The 19,791-nt window shown below is 48.0% G+C and overlaps 1 protein-coding gene across 1 annotated transcript in view; it reads left to right on the top strand.

Moving 5' to 3' along the window:
• Positions 1-19,791, top strand: part of STAB1 (stabilin 1) — a 103,984-nt gene that overhangs the window by 72,145 nt on the left and 12,048 nt on the right. Inside the window, exons 49-58 of the mRNA XM_035106132.2 lie at positions 1,122-1,259; positions 2,267-2,326; positions 2,933-3,109; positions 3,202-3,288; positions 3,876-4,025; positions 8,038-8,097; positions 8,238-8,454; positions 10,428-10,577; positions 14,511-14,615; positions 18,998-19,105. Coding sequence (XP_034962023.2) covers positions 1,122-1,259; positions 2,267-2,326; positions 2,933-3,109; positions 3,202-3,288; positions 3,876-4,025; positions 8,038-8,097; positions 8,238-8,454; positions 10,428-10,577; positions 14,511-14,615; positions 18,998-19,105 — 1,252 coding nt within the window. The remainder of the gene's footprint in view (positions 1-1,121; positions 1,260-2,266; positions 2,327-2,932; positions 3,110-3,201; positions 3,289-3,875; positions 4,026-8,037; positions 8,098-8,237; positions 8,455-10,427; positions 10,578-14,510; positions 14,616-18,997; positions 19,106-19,791) is intronic.

Genomic DNA, 19,791 nt, shown 5'->3' with positions numbered 1-19,791 from the left:
TGCCTCTTACCCTTTGTACAACAGGCTACCTTCCAGCCATGTAAGTGCTTCCTATACACATACTCACATCCAGCCAGGCAAGATGCATTCGTATAAATCAAGGACACATCCCAGGCACACAAGAGTGTGGAGCAGGGTTTAAGTAGAATCCCAAGGGTTGGATAGGAAGGTCTGAAAGGTCTCATTTGAGGCCCCTGGTCCCTATTCTTTTCATAAAGGTACCTCTTGGTAAGAAACCTAACAAACTTCAGAAAGATGGGTGCAGGGTTCTTTGTTCTGGGGCACTGTTGAAGTTGATCCTTGTTTGCTTTGTTTTGTACAATTATATTAGTTTGAAAATGGCATGCATTGAAGAAGGGTCCCTAGGGAAGTAACATGTAACATTTCAGAAGGATGGAGGCCAGGGGCTAGGGAGTTATGGACACTTTCCAGCCAGGCAAAAACACTTGAGGGTGCAAAGTGGGACCAGTGTGGCCTGGGAAGAGTCCTGGGGGCCTGATAAGAGAGGCCTGGAGGGTCATATTTGGCCCCTAGGCCTGCGATTGTAAGAACATAAGAAGAACCTGCTAGATCAGGCCAATGGCCCATTTGTCCAACATCCTATTGTGGCCAAGCTGATACCTGTGGGAAACCTGATAGCCTTCTCCTCCATGAATTCAATCCTCTTTTAAAGCCATCCCTCCATCCCATGGGAGCAAGGTTCCCTACTACCGCTTTGCAATGTTGCCCATAAATTTCTGAAAAGTTTTTAGCTATACCCAGCTTGAGTAGTGGAAGGCAGGGACTGTGAGAACACGGTTGTATGTATCCAGTGGAAGGTCCATACCCTAGTTGGTAGAGCATCTGCTTTGCATGCTGAAGGTCCCTGGTGTGTCCAGGTAGGGTTGGGAAAGACTCCATCTGAAACCCTAAAGAGCTGCTGCCAGTCAGTGTAAGCAATGCTGGGTTAAATGGACCAATAGTCAAGCCTAAAACATCTATCAAGACAAACCTACAATAATTTACTCTATCTTGCGACTGTAGCCCATCCCTCACTGGTGATCATCACTCAAGAACAAAAAGGCTTTGTACATGAGAAGGTGTGTCTTACTGGGAATGTGTATTATGTCCCTTTTTCTCAGAACAGCGTGTATTTAAATGATGAAGCAAAGATAATTGAGAGTGACATTATGGGAAACAATGGTGTCCTACATTTCATTGACAAGATCTTAATCCCAGATGACCTGCAGAATATAAACATTTCATCCAACCTATCACAGGTATGTCTAAAATTATAAAGGGTTGAAATGACTCATTAATTTTTATACTCTGTATTTTTTAAAAAACAAACAAACACAATGTAACACAACGCAACACAACACAACGGGTTTTATGGTTAAATATAAAACCTTGCACTTGCTCTAATATAAAAAATAAAATAAATACCAGCATTGATGTAAATCGGTCAAAGGCACACCCAAGGTAATTTGTATGCCTTGGCAATGTATGTGAGCCCAACTTGCCCCTTTCTGTTACACAATTGTTTGATTTGCATTCCTATGTTGTACAGAAGCATTTCTAGCTTTGCATATGAAATCTCTTACCTGGTGGAAGAAAGTTTTATAAATATTGGAATGATGCATTTCACAGTTAGTATGTCTGACCAGAATAGTAGTACAGTGGTACCTCGGTTTAAGTACACAATTGGTTCCGGAAGTCTGTACTTAACCTGAAGCGAACTTTCCCATTGAAAGTACCGTAATGGAAAGTGGATTAATCCGTTCCAGACGGGTCTGCGAGTACTTAAACTGAAGCTTACTTAACCTGAAGCGAACTTTCCCATTGAAAGTAATGGAAAGTGGATTAATCCGTTCCAGACAGGTCCGCAGAGTACTCAACCTGAAGAGTACTTAACCCGAAGTATGAGTGTAATTGGTTCTGGAAGTCCGTACTTAACCTGAAGCAAACTTCCCCATTGAAAGTAATGGAAAGTGAATTAATCCATTCCAGACAGATCCGCGGAGTACTTAAACTGAAAGTACTCAAACTGAAGCGTACTTAAACCGAGGTACGACTGTATATTGATTAACTGCATTGATGATTGGCAGAAATCATAACTTGCTGCTGTTTTAAGGAGTATGAATGTCTGTGTATTGGGTGATTTCTCTTCAGTCTTCATTATAATGGACATAAAGCAACCCCCTGGGTGTGGCAATGCATTTGGGTTTCATCTTCCATGATACAGAGACTTCGTTTCTAATAACTGCATCTTTTTGTTGCTTTCCAGAAAATCATCACAGAGGTTGCAGATGCTTATGGATACAAAATCTTCAGCAAGCTTCTAGTGGTAATTTTTTTAAAAAAATCTGTAGTCCTTAAAATGAAACATTTATCTCTAATAAAAATACAAAAAAGTTAACTTTCAGATTCAGTTCAGAATTTATTTCAGAGTTTACTCCCTCCAATCTAGGCTTGGTGTTACATTCAAAGGATTGTGCAGTATATTTCTTACTTTTAAATATGGAACATGTTATGTATTCAGTGGTCTGTGTTTGCCTGAGCTTGAGTCTGGACTAAGGATTCTGAGCCCCTGTGTTCTGATTCCATACATGTCCAATCACAGAACATTTCAGGAATTGGGCCTCTGCCATTGGCCCTTAAAATCTGAGTCGTGATTCGCAGTTTGGAAGTTTAGACAGCCAATCATGTTGGAAGTGGGCGTGGCCCAGGCCTTCAGAAATGTATATAAGCAGTTGCTTTGCCCCTGTTTCCCAGTTATGTAGTTCAGTAAAGGTTCTTATTGTTATCACTGTGTCTTACCTCATGGGAACCCACCTACACTTCAAAACATTCTTTTGTTTCTGATGGCTAGTTTCACACAAGTAATTTATGATTGATACTGTGTGTATGGCATTTTGATGTGCATACACTTTGCTGTATTGTCTCTGTGCAGGAGGCAGGACTTCTTAATCTGGTTAACAGTACCTTGCACCAGCCCTTCACAATGTTGTGGCCTACAGATGCAGCATTTAATTCTCTCCCTGAGGATATGCAAAAATGGTTGTATCATAGAGAACACCGGAGCAAGTTGGCTGCTTATCTCAAAGGACACATGATCAGGGACACGCTGGTAAGTTGATAGTGTTTTGTTTTTTTTCTAAGCCACCCTTCTGAATTTATTTTTGAAGTTGTCTTAGAATCATTACTTTTGTGTGTGTCTAGTTATCGGGTTCCAGGCTGATGAATACTCATGGTTTAAGAACGATGCATGGATCACTCATCTCATTTGGCTGCAGCAAGACAAGTGCCGTAAGTCAATGTTTATCTGAACTAAATGTTGTGTATGTAGGGGTGGACTGCTCAAGTGGGTCAGCTAGGGATTGAATTGGTGACTCTTTAGTCTTTCAGGTCTTCCCACAAAGTGCTTTCCTGTCTACATGCAGCTTTGGTGTGTGTGTGGCAATTCTGAGTAGGTAAAACATCAGGAAGAGAATGAATTGGAGAGGTCCTCTTCTCCTGTCTCCCCTCTTCTACTCCCATTGGCAGCTTTCAAGATGTTGTGAGACTCCAACTGTCATCAGTGCCAGACCAGCATAGCCGATAGTCAGGGGTGATGGGAATTGCAGTCCTCAAACATCTGGAGGGCGAAAGGTTAGCTGTGCCTGGTCTAGATCTTGATAGGGCTGCTCTACCTTTTTTTTTTTTTTTTTTTTTTGCATAGAAGGGGAATTTTGGTCAGTTAATTTTTTTTGCCTTGGCATGTGATCAGGCGATCAGGCATGAAAGTCTAAGGTGCCAGTAAGTTTCAAGAAGTGGATGAAGGCAGGGATGAATTTCACATAGTGGCTTGAACCGAGCACCTCCTGATATGCTTCTCTTGTTTTCCTTCCTTGCAGGGGGAAATTCTGGTGAACAATGGCAATTCAAGGATTGTACAGCAGTTAATGAAATTTAATGGTGGGATTGCTTATGGTATTGACCAGGTGCTGGAACCTCCAGACTTGGGATCCCGCTGTGATGAGTTTCGCAATGTTGAGCATCCATCGGTGAGTGTCAATTTCCACATGCTTGTTGATTTCTATAACCTTCCTCCTTTACAAATCCCCCCAAAATTTAAGAGTCTCTTCTGGGAAAGTGCCAACTTTAAAAAAAAATTACAGTGGAGCCTCAATTGTCGAACGTAATCCGTTCTGGAAGACCGTTTGACTCCCAAAACATTTGACAACCGAAGCACAATTGATGGTTGGCAAAATCCATTGAAAAAATTGAGAAACGTGCCTTGGAAACCATTTGTAAACGAAAGCATTCGCTTCCGGGTTGTTGGCGTTCAGGTTCTGAATTGTTCAGCTTTTGAAGCATTCGACAATCAAGGTTCCACTGTATTTTAATATTTTATTTGGTTTCAAGATTCACAATTACATTTTAACACTCGATAATTATAATCCTACTCATGATCAGCTAAATGTACTATGAGATAGCAAAAGAGATAATTAATCTGTGGAGACCCCAATGAGCAGAACAGAACAGAAAAATACAAGTAGGATCCTATAGTCCCCCTTCCCCCACCCCACTGTTACACAAATGAAAATAAAATGAAAACAATACAGTGATGCCTCGCAAGATGAAATTAATTCATTCCGCAAGTCGTTTCGTATTGCGAAAAATTTGTCTTGCGAAGCGTGGTTTCCCATAGGGGAAAAAATGCAAAAAAATGCAAAAAAAAATCGTCTTGCAAAGCACGGCCATAGAAAAATTCGTCTTGCGAGTCACCAAAAAAAATCGCGAACTCCTTTCGTCTTGCGAGGTTTTCATTGCGCGAGGCATTAGTCTTGCAAGGTACCACTGTATTGTATAAATACTAACTATAACATCTCCCTGTAAAGTATGCTCTTTGCACAAAGCTTTGTGACCAAAATACTTTAGAACAGACTCAAACACATGATAAAAGCCCACCAGAAATCAGCTGCCCAGGGCCTGGTCCTTAGAGCTCCTGAGCTTTGGGTAAAGCCTGAACTGGAACAGCTCCAGACTCTGATGAACTGAAACACATAAAACACAGCCTGGATTCCCTAACATTACACACCCAGTCCTCAGGGAGGAGCTACAAGGCAAAGAAGGACTGCGTTCACATAGCAGTTTATTCCATCTTTATGATAACTGTTAATTTCCACATTATATTTAGGGTTGTCATATTTTGAAGAGCAAAAAAGAGGACACATTTGCCGACTTCTACTTTTAACTATGGATCGACATGATGACTCATTTTAAATGGACATGTCCTAGAAAAAGAGGATATATGGCAAGTTTCACACAATGTAAAAGCCACTTCCAGAACTATCGTGGCATACAGTGCATGTTTAGCATTCTTTTCCATATTGTTTGGAAATGGATTTTTTCTGGAAGCAAATAACATGGAAATCTGCCCTATATTTACAGCAGTTCTAGAAATGGCATTTTATGTTATATGAAAGCTCAGTTATAATGCAGAACAAAACGGGAATGTCATGAAAATGGAATAAACTGCCATATGAATGGCAGTGTTCATTCATATGCCAAAGTGTTCTCAGCCCAACAATTGTGTATGTGTGTGTGTGTGTTTGTGTGACAGGGAGGGAGAGAAATTTGCAGCTGAGAATTTGTTAGAAAGTGCTTAACTCATCCCGTTTGCAAAGGCCGCCCTGCCAGCCATTTTAAGCCTGGTTCCCACCCCCTCACCTGTACTTGGAAGCCAGAAGCCCAGAAGACTGGAGGAAAAAGTCTTTGAGGAGAGAATTGCCAGATGTGTGGTGGATTAAACACATCAGGCAAAATTCACCTAACTAGCTCTGTCAGTGGAAGTACTGCACACGGACTTCAGCTGGCGCAACAGGGCTCCCCCCCCCCCAAATGGCTCCAGAGGAGTCAGGAGAATTCCCAGAACAGTGTACAGGGGGAGGAGAGGAGGGTTCCATCTGGGAAGCTGCAATGTTTGCACAGATGGAAGGACTGGAAGAGCATAATGTTGAATTCCACCTCCGTTCTGCCCACTGATTACTTCATCAGCCCTATTTAATTGAATACAAACCATTTTGAGCCTTCTGCTTCCCTTCCTTTGAGGATTTTGGGCATCCTTCCACGGGAAGAACCTGGCATAGACTTATGCAACAAAGGAATGTATAGCTGCACTTTCACCCCAATTTTGAATTGGATATTTTTTATCCAAATTAGGGTAAGTTACACCAGAAAATTTCCAGATGCCCTAGAGCAGGAACGTCCAACTCCAAAGAGGCTGTGATCTACCCATTGTCATTGCCAGGAGTTGTTGAGCTTATTTTAGGGGAGAGTTCACCAGGGTTGTTGAGCTTTTTTGCTTTTGGGGGGGATTGATAGCAACCACCCAGGCAATCACTTTATTTTATACCGCGATCAACCATAGACACACCACGATCGACCTGTTGTACATGCCTGCCCTTTTGTCATATAGTAATTTAGTCGTGTCCGACTCTTCGCGACCCCATGGACCAGAGCACACCAGGGACTTCTGTCTTCCACTGCCTCCCGCAGTTTGGTCAGACTCATGTTCGTAGCTTTGAGAACACTGTCCAACCATCTCGTCCTCTGTCGTCCCCTTCTCCTAGTGCCCTTAATCTTTCCCAATCAGGGTATTTTCCAGGGAGTCTTCACTTCTCATGAGGTGGCCAAAGTATTGGAGCCTCAGCTTCACGATCTGTCCTTCCAGTGAGCACTCACGGCTGATTTCCTTCAGAATGGATAGGTTTTATCTTCTTGCGGTCCACGGGACTCTCAAGAGTCTCCTCCAGCACCATAATTCAAAAGTATCAATTCTTCGGCGATCAGCCTTTTTTTTGGTCCAGCTCTCACTTCCATACATCACTACTGGGAAATCCATAGCTTTAACTATACGGACCTTTCTCCCATTAAGCAGGCGTCTTTTAATTTCGTGACTGCTGTCACCATCTGCAGTGATCATGGAACCCAAGAAAGTAAAATTTCTCACTGCCTCCATTTCTTCCCCTTCTATTTGCCAGGAGGGGATGAGACCAGTGGCCATGATCTTAGTTTTTTTGATGTTGAGCTCCAGACCATATTTTGCGCTCTCCTCTTTCACCCTCATTAAAAGGTTCTTTAATTCCTCCTCACTTTCTGCCATCAAGGTTGTGTCATCAGCATATCTGAGGTTGTTGATATTTCTTCTGGCAATCTTAATTCCAGCTTGGGATTCATCCAGTCCAGCCTTTCGCATGATGAATTCTGCATATAAGTTAAATAAGCAGGGAGACAATATATAGCCTTGTCGTACTCCTTTCCCAATTTTGAACCAATCAGTTATTCCATATCCAATCCAGTTCTAACTGTAACTTCTTGTCCCACACAGAGATTTCTCAGGAGACAGATGAGGTGATCAGGCACTCCCATTTCTTTAAGAACTTGCCATAGTTTGCTGTGGTCGACACAGTCAAATGCTTTTGCGTAGTCAATGAAGCAGAAGTAGATGTTTTTCTGGAACTCTCTAGCTTTCTCCATAATCCAGCGCATGTTTGCAATTTGGTCTCTGGTTCCTCTGCCCTTTCGAAATCCAGCTTGGGAGTTCTCGGTCCACATACTGCTTAAGCCTGCCTTGTAGAATTTTAAGCATAACCTTGCTAGCATGTGAAATGAGCGCAATTGTGCGGTAGTTGGAGCATTCTTTGGCACCTGCCCTAGAGTGATATAATTTGGCATGTTTGTTTTACTTGTGTTAAGGAAACACAACTCAAAGCTTCCAGTCTTGTCTAATATTGTACAGTATTTGCAATTGGCCTTCATTTCTTAATTTTTTTTTATTATCGTTATATTTCTTACCTGCCCTTCACCATGAAGTCCCATAATGACCTGATGAAATGGAAAGATTTTCCATGAAAAAATCAACCACTAGTGAACTTGAAAAAGGGCCATACTGGCAGTTACACCTGCAGTCATTGCTGGTGAGACGAACTCTGCTTAATAGAATCAGATTGATGACTTTTAATTATAACCTTTGTGGACCTTTTCTCCTCTTCCTGCTTCTCTTCCTCTCAGGCTTCTGTTTGCGGTTCCTGTGATAGTTTGCGTCCTTGTTTCGGTACCGCAAAAGACGGGGTAAGTTGAACATGGTTCCATCTAAATTAAAATGTACTAAGCCTGTTATATATATCACAGTAGATATTTGGCATGCATTTCTACCCTAAGGAATAGATTCCAATCAAGGGCAAATAAAAGTTTGTTGTTTTTCCTTACAGGGAGAGACCCAGTCTTGTTACTATTATGAAGATGGATTTCCTGCTCGTCCACGATACCCCTTTTCTGAAAGAGGGTCTCCCTGGTTGTATCGTTCACGTGGGCTGAACAGATGGCACCCACTTTCAAGGCCCTTGGTGAAGGGGTGCAGGAGAACATGCTTTGCCATTGAGTGGGTACCTCAGTGCTGTCCAAACCACTATGGGAAAGATTGTCAGGGTAAGAGATCTTAGTTGTCTGTCTGCAGGGGAATTATATACTTGTGGTTTTTTTCCTTCTTTCTTGGTGATCATAGTGATTATTTCAGCCAATAAAAACAACACAAGACTGTTCATCATAGTTTTCCTTTTTATATGGGAAAGATTCCCCATGGTGTCCTGTTGAGCTCTTTTTAGATTTACATGTCTTAGGAAGTAGCCCTCATAACTGCAAGCAGGAGCCAGTTCAGATACTCCTTTGCAACCTGTTTGTGTAGTATGATGGATTCACTTGCTTTTCCCCGCTTACAAATGTTGAAAAAATTCCTTTATTCCAACAGCCCTTACAACATACTTCTTTGCCTTGAATGGTCTGTGTCCCCCACCATCCCTTTCAAAATGATAGACTTCCTTTTTAAGTGACTTAGTGCAGGCATCCCCAAACTGCGGCCCTCCAGATGTTTTGGCCTACAACTCCCATGATCCCTAGCTAACAGGACCAGTGGTCAGGGATGATGGGAATTGTAGTACAAAACATCTGGAGGGCCGAAGTTTGGGGATGACTGACTTAGTGTATGTTCCACTTTGCCATAACATGTATACCTGAAGGAGCGTCTCCACCCCCATCGTTCAGCCCGGACACTGAGGTCCAGTGCCAAGGGCCTTCTGGCGGTTCCCTCCCTGCAAAAAGTGAGGTTACAGGGAACCAGGCAGAGGGCCTTCTCGGTAGTGGTGTCTGCCCTGTGGAACACCCTCCCATCAGATGTCAAATAAATAAACAACTATATGACATTTAGAAGACATCTGAAGGCAGCCCTGTTTAAGGAAGTTTTTAATGACTGATGTTTTAATGTATTTTTAACCTTCTGTTGGAAGCTGCCCAGAGTGGTTGGGGAAACCCAGCCAGATGGGCATTGGTAGAAATAATAAATCATCATCATCATCATCATTCAGGAATTTCTTGTAATCAGCCACCTGGCAATGAATAAATGCTGGAGTGCCATGGGCCATGATTGATTTAAATGAGTGAAGGCAAATGACTCTTACTTGCAGCAAAATCTTAAGCCTGTATATTCAGAAGCAAGTCCCAATGAGTTAAATGGGACTTATTCCCTAGTTAGTGTGCTTCAGATATGATAGCCCCGAACATACATTTAGCTTATTATTTTTTTTTCTTCTGATGACAGAAAGTTGACCCAGCTGGAGAAGACTTGAAAACCTAAGATTGCTGCTTGTTCCACTATATGTAGGAAAAAAGGCATAAATAATTCCCCCCCCCAGTTTTTTCTAGCTTCATTATGTAACAGTATGATACAAATTCTCCTGAAGAAGATATGGCTGTGTACACACTCCTGTTTATTCTGCATCCAGCATGCTTCCACCGCTGGTTTGGGAAGCAGTGTACAGACATCATTAGCTATAATTTGTATCTATCCTGTCATTTCTTATGAAATACTGCATTTTGATGTGTTTCCTTCCCCATACCAACTTCGATCAGAATTGAGAAAAAGAATGACCTAGCTGCATTTTAAGCCAATGATGTGTATGCATCCATTGTAATCCGTAGTGCTCATATTATACAGTACATTCACTGGCAAATGATAGGCTTATTAGATCTTGATCATTATTAGTTAAGTGCCCAAAATAATTGTTCAGCACTGCACAAAATGTTAAAACCATACAGATCATGCTTTTAGACTTACAGTCCAAAGGTAAAGACCAAGAGATGTTAGGGAGGAAAGGAAAGGGGAGTAAAATGCAAGGAAGGTGAATCCTACTACTTTCACCTTGCAGTTCAATTGCATATGGATGTGCTTCTACTGTTCTAAGACATTAGAGAAAAGTTAATGGTTTGGTAATTAGGCTGGTGTCTTTTTAAGGAGGCTGCTAACTTGAGCAATAAGGCTTCTGTTCAAGAGTGATTATCAAAATGGTTATGGATGCTTAGTAAGAATGCCTTCTGTTGGATAACATTCAATGTGTCCTGCCTTTCAGTGTGTCCTGGAGGGCTTAAGGAACCATGCAGCAATCATGGTACCTGTAACGATGGGCAGCAAGGCTCGGGATGGTGCACCTGCAGTAAGGCCTTCATTGGGAGAGCTTGCGAGAACTGTGCCCCAGGCCACTATGGACCAGAGTGCAAAGGTACATCTTTGTTTTCAAAGACAGCAAGAGCCAGTACCGTGTTTCTCATATTATAAGTCATGTCTTATATTAATTTTTTCTTCAAAAAAACACGACATGGCTTATTTTTGAGGGATGTCTTATTTTTTAATAAAGTGCACGCGGGCGCTGTTTGCCGGGCTTGTCAAGCCCAGCAAACAGCGCCCGCCGATCTTCGGTGACAGGCAGGGGTGGGCGGAGAGCGGAGAACGATCTCCGCTTCCACCCCACCCCCGCCTGTCACACAGCACAGGTCGGCGGGCGCTGTTTGCCGGGCTTGTCAAGCCCACCTAGGAGCGCTCGCCGATCTTCGGTGACAGGCGGGGATGGGGGGAGAGCGGAGAACGATCTCCGCTTCTCCCCCACCCCCGCCTGTCACACAGGACAGGTCCGAAGATCGGCGGGCGCTGTTTGCCGGGCTTGTCAAGCCCAGCAAACAGCGCCCGCCGATCTTCGGTGACAGGCGGGGGTGGGCGGAGAGCGGAGAACGATCTCCGCTTCCCCCCCACCCCCGCCTGTCACACAGGACAGGTCCGAAGATCGGCGGGCGCTGTTTGCCGGGCTTGTCAAGCCCAGCAAACAGCGCCCGCCGATCTTTGGTGACAGGCGGGGGTGGGGGGAGAGCGGAGAACGATCTCCGCTTCCCCCCCACCCCCGCCTGTCACACAGCACAGGTCGGCGGGCGCTGTTTGCCGGGCTTGTCAAGCCCAGCTAGGAGCGCCCGCCGATCTTCGGTGACAGGCGGGGATGGGGGGAGAGCGGAGAACGATCTCCGCTTCTCCCCCACCCCCGCCTGTCACACAGCACAGGTCGGCGGGCGCTGTTTGCCGGGCTTGTCAAGCCCAGCAAACAGCGCCCGCCGATCTTTGGTGACAGGCGGGGGTGGGGGGAGAGCGGAGCACGATCTCCGCTTCCCCCCCACCCCCGCCTGTCACACAGGACAGGTCCGAAGATCGGCGGGCGCTGTTTGCCGGGCTTGTCAAGCCCAGCAAACAGCGCCCGTCGATCTTTGGTGACAGGCGGGGGTGGGGGGAGAGCGGAGCACGATCTCCGCTTCCCCCCCCACCCCCGCCTGTCACACAGGACAGGTCCGAAGATCGGCGGGCGCTGTTTGCCGGGCTTGTCAAGCCCAGCAAGGAGCGCCCGCCGATCTTTGGTGACAGGCGGGGGTGGGGGGAGAGCGGAGAACGATCTCCGCTTTCCCCCCCACCCCCGCCTGTCACACAGGACAGGTCCGAAGATCGGCGGGCGCTGTTTGCCGGGCTTGTCAAGCCCAGCAAACAGCGCCCGCCGATCTTCGGTGACAGGCGGGGGTGGGGGGAGAGCGGAGAACGATCTCCGCTTCCCCCCCACCCCCGCCTGTCACACAGGACAGGTCCGAAGATCGGCGGGCGCTGTTTGCCGGGCTTGTCAAGCCCAGCAAACAGCGCCCGCCGATCTTCGGTGACAGGCGGGGGTGGGCGGAGAACGGAGAACGATCTCCGCTTCCCCCCCACCCCCGCCTGTCACACAGCACAGGTCGGCGGGCGCTGTTTGCCGGGCTTGTCAAGCCCAGCTAGGAGCGCCCGCCGATCTTCGGTGACAGGCGGGGGTGGGGGGAGAGCGGAGCACGATCTCCGCTTCTCCCCCACCCCCGCCTGTCACACAGCACAGGGCCGAAGATCGGCGGGCGCTGTTTGCCGGGCTTGTCAAGCCCAGCAAACAGCGCCCGCCGATCTTCAGTGACAGGCGGGGGTGGGGGGAGAGCGGAGAACGACCTCCGCTTCCCCCCCACCCCCGCCTGTCACACAGGACAGGTCCGAAGATCGGCGGGCGCTGTTTGCCGGGCTTGTCAAGCCCAGCTAGGAGCGCCCGCCGATCTTCGGTGACAGGCGGGGATGGGGGGAGAGCGGAGAACGATCTCCGCTTCCCCGCCACCCCCGCCTGTCACACAGGACAGGTCCGAAGATCGGCGGGCGCTGTTTGCCGGGCTTGTCAAGCCCAGCAAGGAGCGCCCGCCGATCTTTGGTGACAGGCGGGGGTGGGGGGAGAGCGGAGAACGATCTCCGCTTCCCCCCCCCACCCCCGCCTGTCACACAGGACAGGTCCGAAGATCGGCGGGCGCTGTTTGCCGGGCTTGTCAAGCCCAGCAAACAGCGCCCGCCGATCTTCGGTGACAGGCGGGGGTGGGGGGAGAGCGGAGAACGATCTCCGCTTCCCCCCCACCCCCGCCTGTCACACAGGACAGGTCCAAAGATCGGCGGGCGCTGTTTGCCGGGCTTGTCAAGCCCAGCAAACAGCGCCCGCCGATCTTCGGTGACAGGCGGGGGTGGGCGGAGAACGGAGAACGATCTCCGCTTCCCCCCCACCCCCGCCTGTCACACAGCACAGGTCGGCGGGCGCTGTTTGCCGGGCTTGTCAAGCCCAGCTAGGAGCGCCCGCCGATCTTCGGTGACAGGCGGGGGTGGGGGGAGAGCGGAGCACGATCTCCGCTTCTCCCCCACCCCCGCCTGTCACACAGCACAGGGCCGAAGATCGGCGGGCGCTGTTTGCCGGGCTTGTCAAGCCCAGCAAACAGCGCCCGCCGATCTTCGGTGACAGGCGGGGGTGGGGGGAGAGCGGAGAACGATCTCCGCTTCCCCCCCCCCACCCCCGCCTGTCACACAGGACAGGTCCGAAGATCGGCGGGCGCTGTTTGCCGGGCTTGTCAAGCCCAGCAAGGAGCGCCCGCCGATCTTCGGCTCTGTCCCCCGATGCGCGACGGCTCGGGGAAGCAGGCAGGGAGCTCCTGCTGGGTCCCGCGCCTTCGCCTCTCGCTCGGTCGGGGCTACACGACATGGCTTATTTTCGGGGTATGTCTTATTTTTCACCAACCCTTAGAAATCCTGTCATGGCTTATTTTTTGGGGATGCCTTAAAATATGAGAAACACGGTAGCTTGAGTCTCCCTGCTCCAGTTTGATCTCAGCAAGTTCATTGGTAATATGCTATGAGTCGGGTTGCCATATCTGGTACCTGAGGATTGCTTTATAGATGTTTTCCTACACCAGGCGGGCATGGAGAGCTCTAAAACAATGCATGGCCAGCTTTGTTCAGTACCACATTTGAAGATAGGTGGCTGTCTCCACCCCCACCCTGCTCCATCTTGTGCACATGTCGAGAAGGTGCTGCCTGGGTACAGCCTTACGATGCTTTTAGCTGGGAAAGGGTGTTTTCTTTCCTTGCAGTACTGTTTGTGACAAGTGTTAGTACTTGAGTAATAAGTACTTTAAAAGCAAGGAAGTGAGATACCTACTCAAAATCAGCTGGCACATAACCTAAGCATGTGCACATACCACTGTGTACAAAAATAGCCCTTTAATATTAGTCAGCTTCTTCGTATCTAGCTGCCTCTTCTTCTTCTTCTTCTTCTTCTTCTTCTTCTTCTTCTTCTTCTTCTTCTTCTTCTTCTTCTTCTTCTTCTTCGATCACTCATAGCCAAGTAAGATTGTCTTCCAAAACAGGGTTTTAGCAGTGAGTTCGTAAATGACTGTGGAGGCCAATTCTGGATCCACACATCCTTCCACAGTGGGGACATAGGTTTCCTGGCGGGAGTTGATCATGGTGAGGGTTTGCCAAGCATGCCTTCCTCTTAGCACGTTTCTCCCTTTTGTCCTGAGTTCAAGTGTCTTCAAAGCCCATGACACCTTTGGTAAAGGCTGTTCTCCAACTGGAGCGCTCGCAGGCCAGTGTTTCCCAGTTGTCAGTGTTTATACTACATTTTTAAAGATTTGCCTTGAGACAGTCTTTAAACCTCTTTTGTTGACCACCAGCATTACGCTTTCCATTTTTAAGTTCGGAATAGAGTAGTTGCTTTGGAAGACGATAATCAGGCATTCACACCACATGACCAGTCCACTAGCTGAAGACGGTGACTATTACTTTTTTCCCTTTGCAGAGTGCAATTGTACCAGTAATGGGATCTGTGATGAGGGGCTGCACGGAGATGGCTTCTGCTTTTGCAGTGCGGGGTGGACAGGAGAGAGCTGCGAGACTGAACTCGGTAAAGTAGACCCCAGCTAAATCCCTAAGCAGCATTCCTCCCACTGTCTTGATAGACATCCTAGGGAAAGGATCCTGTTACACAGTTCCTGGGTGCTTCCCCGATGTTTGTCCTGTTCTTATCCCATTATTGTGCAAAAAAATCTTTTTGGAAGTTTTTGGAGTGCTTCAAAAGCTTTAAAGATCTGTAGCAACAAGGTGGAGATGAAAAAGCACCAAGTGCAGACGTCATAGGTATGTATGGGGATGGTAGGCCTTCCAAATCCATATCTTGCCCTTCCCCTACTCTGTCAAGGATCATGTGCCCCCAGCCCAGCCCAGCCCAGGAAAAATAGTTAGCAAAAGTGTTTTTGGCAAGTATGGGGAGGGTTAAATGGATAAACAAATACCGAGATTCTCAAATAATTGCATAAGCTCAGGAATGTGAGACTTGAATGACAAGATAATGAAATGCTAAATAGTGGTATGACTTGTAATAAACAAATCCAGAGAACTGGAGACAATGGCAGTTCATCAAGTAACCTCTTCCTTCCCTCTGTCTGCTCAACTTATGTCACAGGCAATTCTGCTCTCCTGCTTCTTTTTTCACAAGCACAAGGGATTTATATTGCTCTCTGAACCAGTTTTCTCAGCATAATGGAAAATTGCTAAAGAAAGTGAGCCTAGAAGCCAAATGACCCTTTATGTTGTGATTACATCTTTTTATACATTCATCAGAATAATTATCATATACACTGTGGGGGTGGGGATAAACAACATGTTCTTTCCATGCTGCAGCCCTTGAACACAACCTCCCTCGCCACTATTTATCCTGGGAAGGACGTTGCACTTGGTGAGATTTTTTTTTGTCAGGATTTAGAGGTGGAGGTTACATTTGTGTGGACAGGCAGAGTCCCCCCAACCCCAGGCGACCCCCGAGCGGAATAATGACTCAAGACAACGTGCTATGGGATTAAAATTGGCCACAACTTTATTAAGTTTCAGGTGCCTCAGGCATTAGGTGTTTATCCTTCCCAGTCCCCAGCCGAGAATCTGGGAGACATCAGGGTTATCCAGAATGTGTGGGGATTGGGCTGGCTCTGGAGAACACATGTTCGAGCAGAGAGCCCACCCCCCGTTTCGCCGCTGTCGCAGGGGAGAGCAATGACAACCTCTCTGCATATGGCCAATGCCTCCCCTAAAGACCCCTTTAACGGAGAACCCTGGGATCACCGCCGCAAGGGGGTGTGGGTCACCGCTTCAGCCCCCAGCCCCCCATTTAGGAAGATAGACTAAAGGATTCCGTCCAAGGCCTGAAACTGCCAAAGTTGTGACGTTTCGGTACGGGAAAAGCAAAACCTGCCAATGCAGGAAAATTCCTTTCCGGCCCTTCAACAGCGACCATGACGTAGCAGCACCTGCGTACCTGTGAAGAAGAGGTTAACCTGCAAAAGGCTTAACTGAGGGAGGGCAGGGTGGGAGAAGCTCTGGAGCCGACTGAGAACTCTGACCTGCCCAAGGAAGCTTTGATTCTGAGTGAGAAATTGCAGAGTGTGCAATTTCAACACACACAGTCCACTATATAGTAGCCCAGAGTGCCTTTGATGTCTATAAACTGAGCAAAAGAAGATTAGGTTTGACCAGCCTCACAGTACACAATAATGGCATGGTTTTTTTTGGGGGGGGGGGACGTTGTGGGAGAAGAATGGTGCAATCTCTTGAAATAAACTGATTTGAGATGCATTATACATGTTTTGGTCACTTGCATTTTTGTTCCCATGAGAAATTTTGGCAGATGAAATGGTTTTTCTTTTTTCTTTCTTTCTTTTTTATTAAGGATTTTCTCGATTTACAGAAATATGTGCAATGTCTCTCGTAACATTTTTACAGATCAAACGAAACTTTCCCCCTAGAAATGAGAAAATTTTCCATTGTTTGTGGACATTATCTTGGGAGCTAGGGGCACTGTCATACTGTGGTTCCGCTCCTTCCTCCTGGGCCGGGTTCAGAAAGTGGTGGGGGGGGGATGAGTGTTCAGACTCCTGGGCTCTCACTTGTGGGGTGCCTCAGGGTTCTGTCCTCTCCCCCATGCTTTTTAACATCTACATGCAGCCGCTGGGAGAGATCATCAGGGGGTTCAGGCTGGGTGTTCATCAGTATGCGGACGATACCCAGCTCTACCTCTCTTTCAAATCAGAACCAGTGAAGGCAGTGAAGGTCCTGTGTGAGTGGAGGCAGTTGGAGGATAGATGACGGCTAACAGCTTCAGATTGAATCCTGACAAGACAGAAGTACTGTTTGTGGGGGACAGGAGGCGGGCAGGTATGGAGGACTCCCTGGTCCTGAATGGGGTAACTGTGCCCCTGAAGGACCAGGTGTGCAGCCTGGGAGACATTTTGGACTCACAGCTGTCCATGGAGGCGCAGGTCAATTCTGTGTCCAGGGCAGCTGTTTATCAGCTCCATCTGGTACACAGGCTGAGTCCCTGCCTGCCCGCGGACTGTCTCGCCAGAGTGGTGCATGCTCTAGTTATCTCCTGCTTGGACTACTGCAATGCGCTCTATGTGGGGCTACCTTTGAAGGTGACCCGGAAACTACAACTAATCCAAAATGCGGCAGTTAGGCTGGTGACTGGGAGCGGCCGCCGAGACCACTTAACACCGGTCCTGAAAGACCTGCATTGGCTCCCAGTACGTTTCCGAGCACAATTCAAAGTGTTGGTGTTGACCCTAAACGGTCTCGGTCCAGTACAGTGGAACCTCGGTTTACGAACACCTCGGTTTACGAATTTTCGGTTTACGAACGACTGTAACCCGGAAGTAAGTAAACCGAGGTGTCCGAGGCCTACGGAGGCCTCCGCGAAGGCCTGAAGCACTCCCAAGGCCTCTCCCTCCCCCCCCCACTCACACGTTTCTGGGCCTTTCCTGGCCCTGGGGCTTCGGGCAGCCAAGCGTCCTTGCCTCGCAAGGTCCCTCTCCCCTCAGTTCTTCTTGTTTGGAGTGGCGGTGGCTGCCTTCTCGGCGGGTTCCGGGCTCCCCTCGCCCTCTCCTCCGCTGCACCGGAGTTCCACTGAGCATGTTGCCCTAGGCCACGGGGCTCTGGGGCTCCTCCCGGCCAATGGCCGGGTGCCGATGGTCGGGCGCTCTGGCTCCGATCCCGGGCTTGTGCATTCGCTGGGGGTGTGTGACGACCCCTCAACTGAGCCACTGGGCTCCCCAAGCTCCCCCACTTCTCGTGGGATGGCGGCGGTGGACTCCGCGGCTCGGGGCCGCTTGGAGGGCGCGGACATGCCGGCTGCTTTGCTGGATGTCGGGAGCGCTTCCCCTGAGCGGCCTCGAGCCGCAGAGTTCGCCGCTGCCGCCACATCCAGCAATCCACCTCTCGTGGGGCGGCGGCAGCGAACTCCGCGGCTCGAGGCCGCTGGGGGGAAGCGCTCCCCGACATCCAGCAAAGCAGCCGGCGTGTCCGCGCCCCCGAGTCGCGGAGTCTGCCACTGCTCGTGTGGTCGCCGGGGCTGCTCGGGGGCGTGGACACGCCGGCTTCTTTGCTGGATGCCGGGAGCACTTCCCCCGAGCAGCCCTGAGTTGCGGAGTCCGCCACCGCTGAGAAGGCCGCCACCGCCACTCCAAACAAGGAGAACTGAGGGGGGAGGGACCTTGCGAGGCGAAGAGCCTCAGCCTTATCGCCCTGCTGCTGCATTGTCGCGCCAAAGACGCTTGGCTGCCCGAAGCCCCAGGGCCAGGAAAGGCCGAGAAACGTGTGAGGGGGGGATTAAATTGCTGTTTTAGGGGGTGTTTTTCATCTTCTGGAACGGATTAATCCACTTTCCATTACTTTCAATGGGAAAGTTTGCTTCGGTTTATGAACGCTTCGGTTTATGAACAGACTTCCGGAACCAATTGTGTTCATAAACCGAGGTACCACTGTATACCTGAAGGAGCGTCTCCACCCCCATCATTCTGCCCGGACACTGAGGTTCAGCGCTGAGGGCCTTCTGGTGGTTCCCTCGCTACAAGAAGCCAAGTTACATGGAACCAGGCAGAGGGCCTTCTCGGTAGTGGCACCCACCCTGTGGAATGCCCTCCCACCAGAGGTCAAAGAGAACAACAACTACCAGACCTTTAGAAGGCATCTCAAGGCAGCCCTGTTTAGGGAAGCTTTTTAATGTTTGATGAATTTCTGTATTTTAATATTTTGTTGGAAGCCGCCCAGAGTGGCTGGAGGAACCTGGCCAGATGGGCGGGGTATAAATAAATTATTATTATTATTATTGTTATGATTATTATTATTATTATCATCATCATCATCTCTAGCTGGAAGAGCAGTGCGCTGTGAAATAATCCCTGAAATGTGTCTGAAAATGGAATGGAATTGACTAATGAGCCTGTCTTCTTTTATATCTAGCTGCGGTGCCTGAGTGTTCCCCAGCCTGCCATCGTAATGCTGTGTGCCGGTCCAATAATATATGTGAATGCAGCCTACATTATGAGGGAGATGGATGGACATGCACAGGTATTGAATGAATCTAGCATTTAAGAACCACGTTTAATCAGTCACTAAGACTCTTGTCATGTATCAGGGTAGTATCAGAAAAGCTTTCAATAATACAATGGTATTGCTAATAGCAACAAATTTAGATTGTGAACCATCCTAAGACCACTTATGTTGCATCCTTGGGTGTAAGGTTGCATTCTCCAAGTGACTACAGGTATATCAAGTCTGCGTGGGTTTTGGTTTCCCCCCCCAGTAATTTTGCAAGTCTTACAAACACAGAGGGCTTATCCATGCTTACCTTTTGCCCCGCTCTTTCCGGGCACAGGTCCGCACTTAAAAGCTCCATGTCCAAGTGGTTTGTTTTTTTCTTTGCCCCAGAGATTTCCTCCTGAAAACCCTGCTCTTTAGTGCTCAATCGGAACAAATATCAATTTGGGTTTCCCACGAATTGTCATTTGCTCTGAATGAGCTTTAAAAAGCATGTTGTGGAAAGGAAGGATTTGGACCAAAGAAGAAGAAGAAGGGGTGCTCGGACATGGAGTTATAAAGTGAGGACCATGCCTGGAAAGAGAGGAGAAAGGTTAGTGTGGATAAATTTAGAGACTGGTTTATTTGTCACTGCTTCCCTCCCAGAGATGCTGGGAGGGAACAGAGGATCACCACCATAGAACTCCTCTCAAATATTCCTTTGGGGAAGGTTTGTA

The sequence above is a fragment of the Zootoca vivipara genome, chromosome 2, assembly GCF_963506605.1.
Source record: "Zootoca vivipara chromosome 2, rZooViv1.1, whole genome shotgun sequence".
NCBI lineage: Eukaryota > Metazoa > Chordata > Lepidosauria > Squamata > Lacertidae > Zootoca > Zootoca vivipara.
Note: the sequence above shows the minus strand (reverse complement) of the source record. Positions and strands in the feature narration are given on the sequence as shown.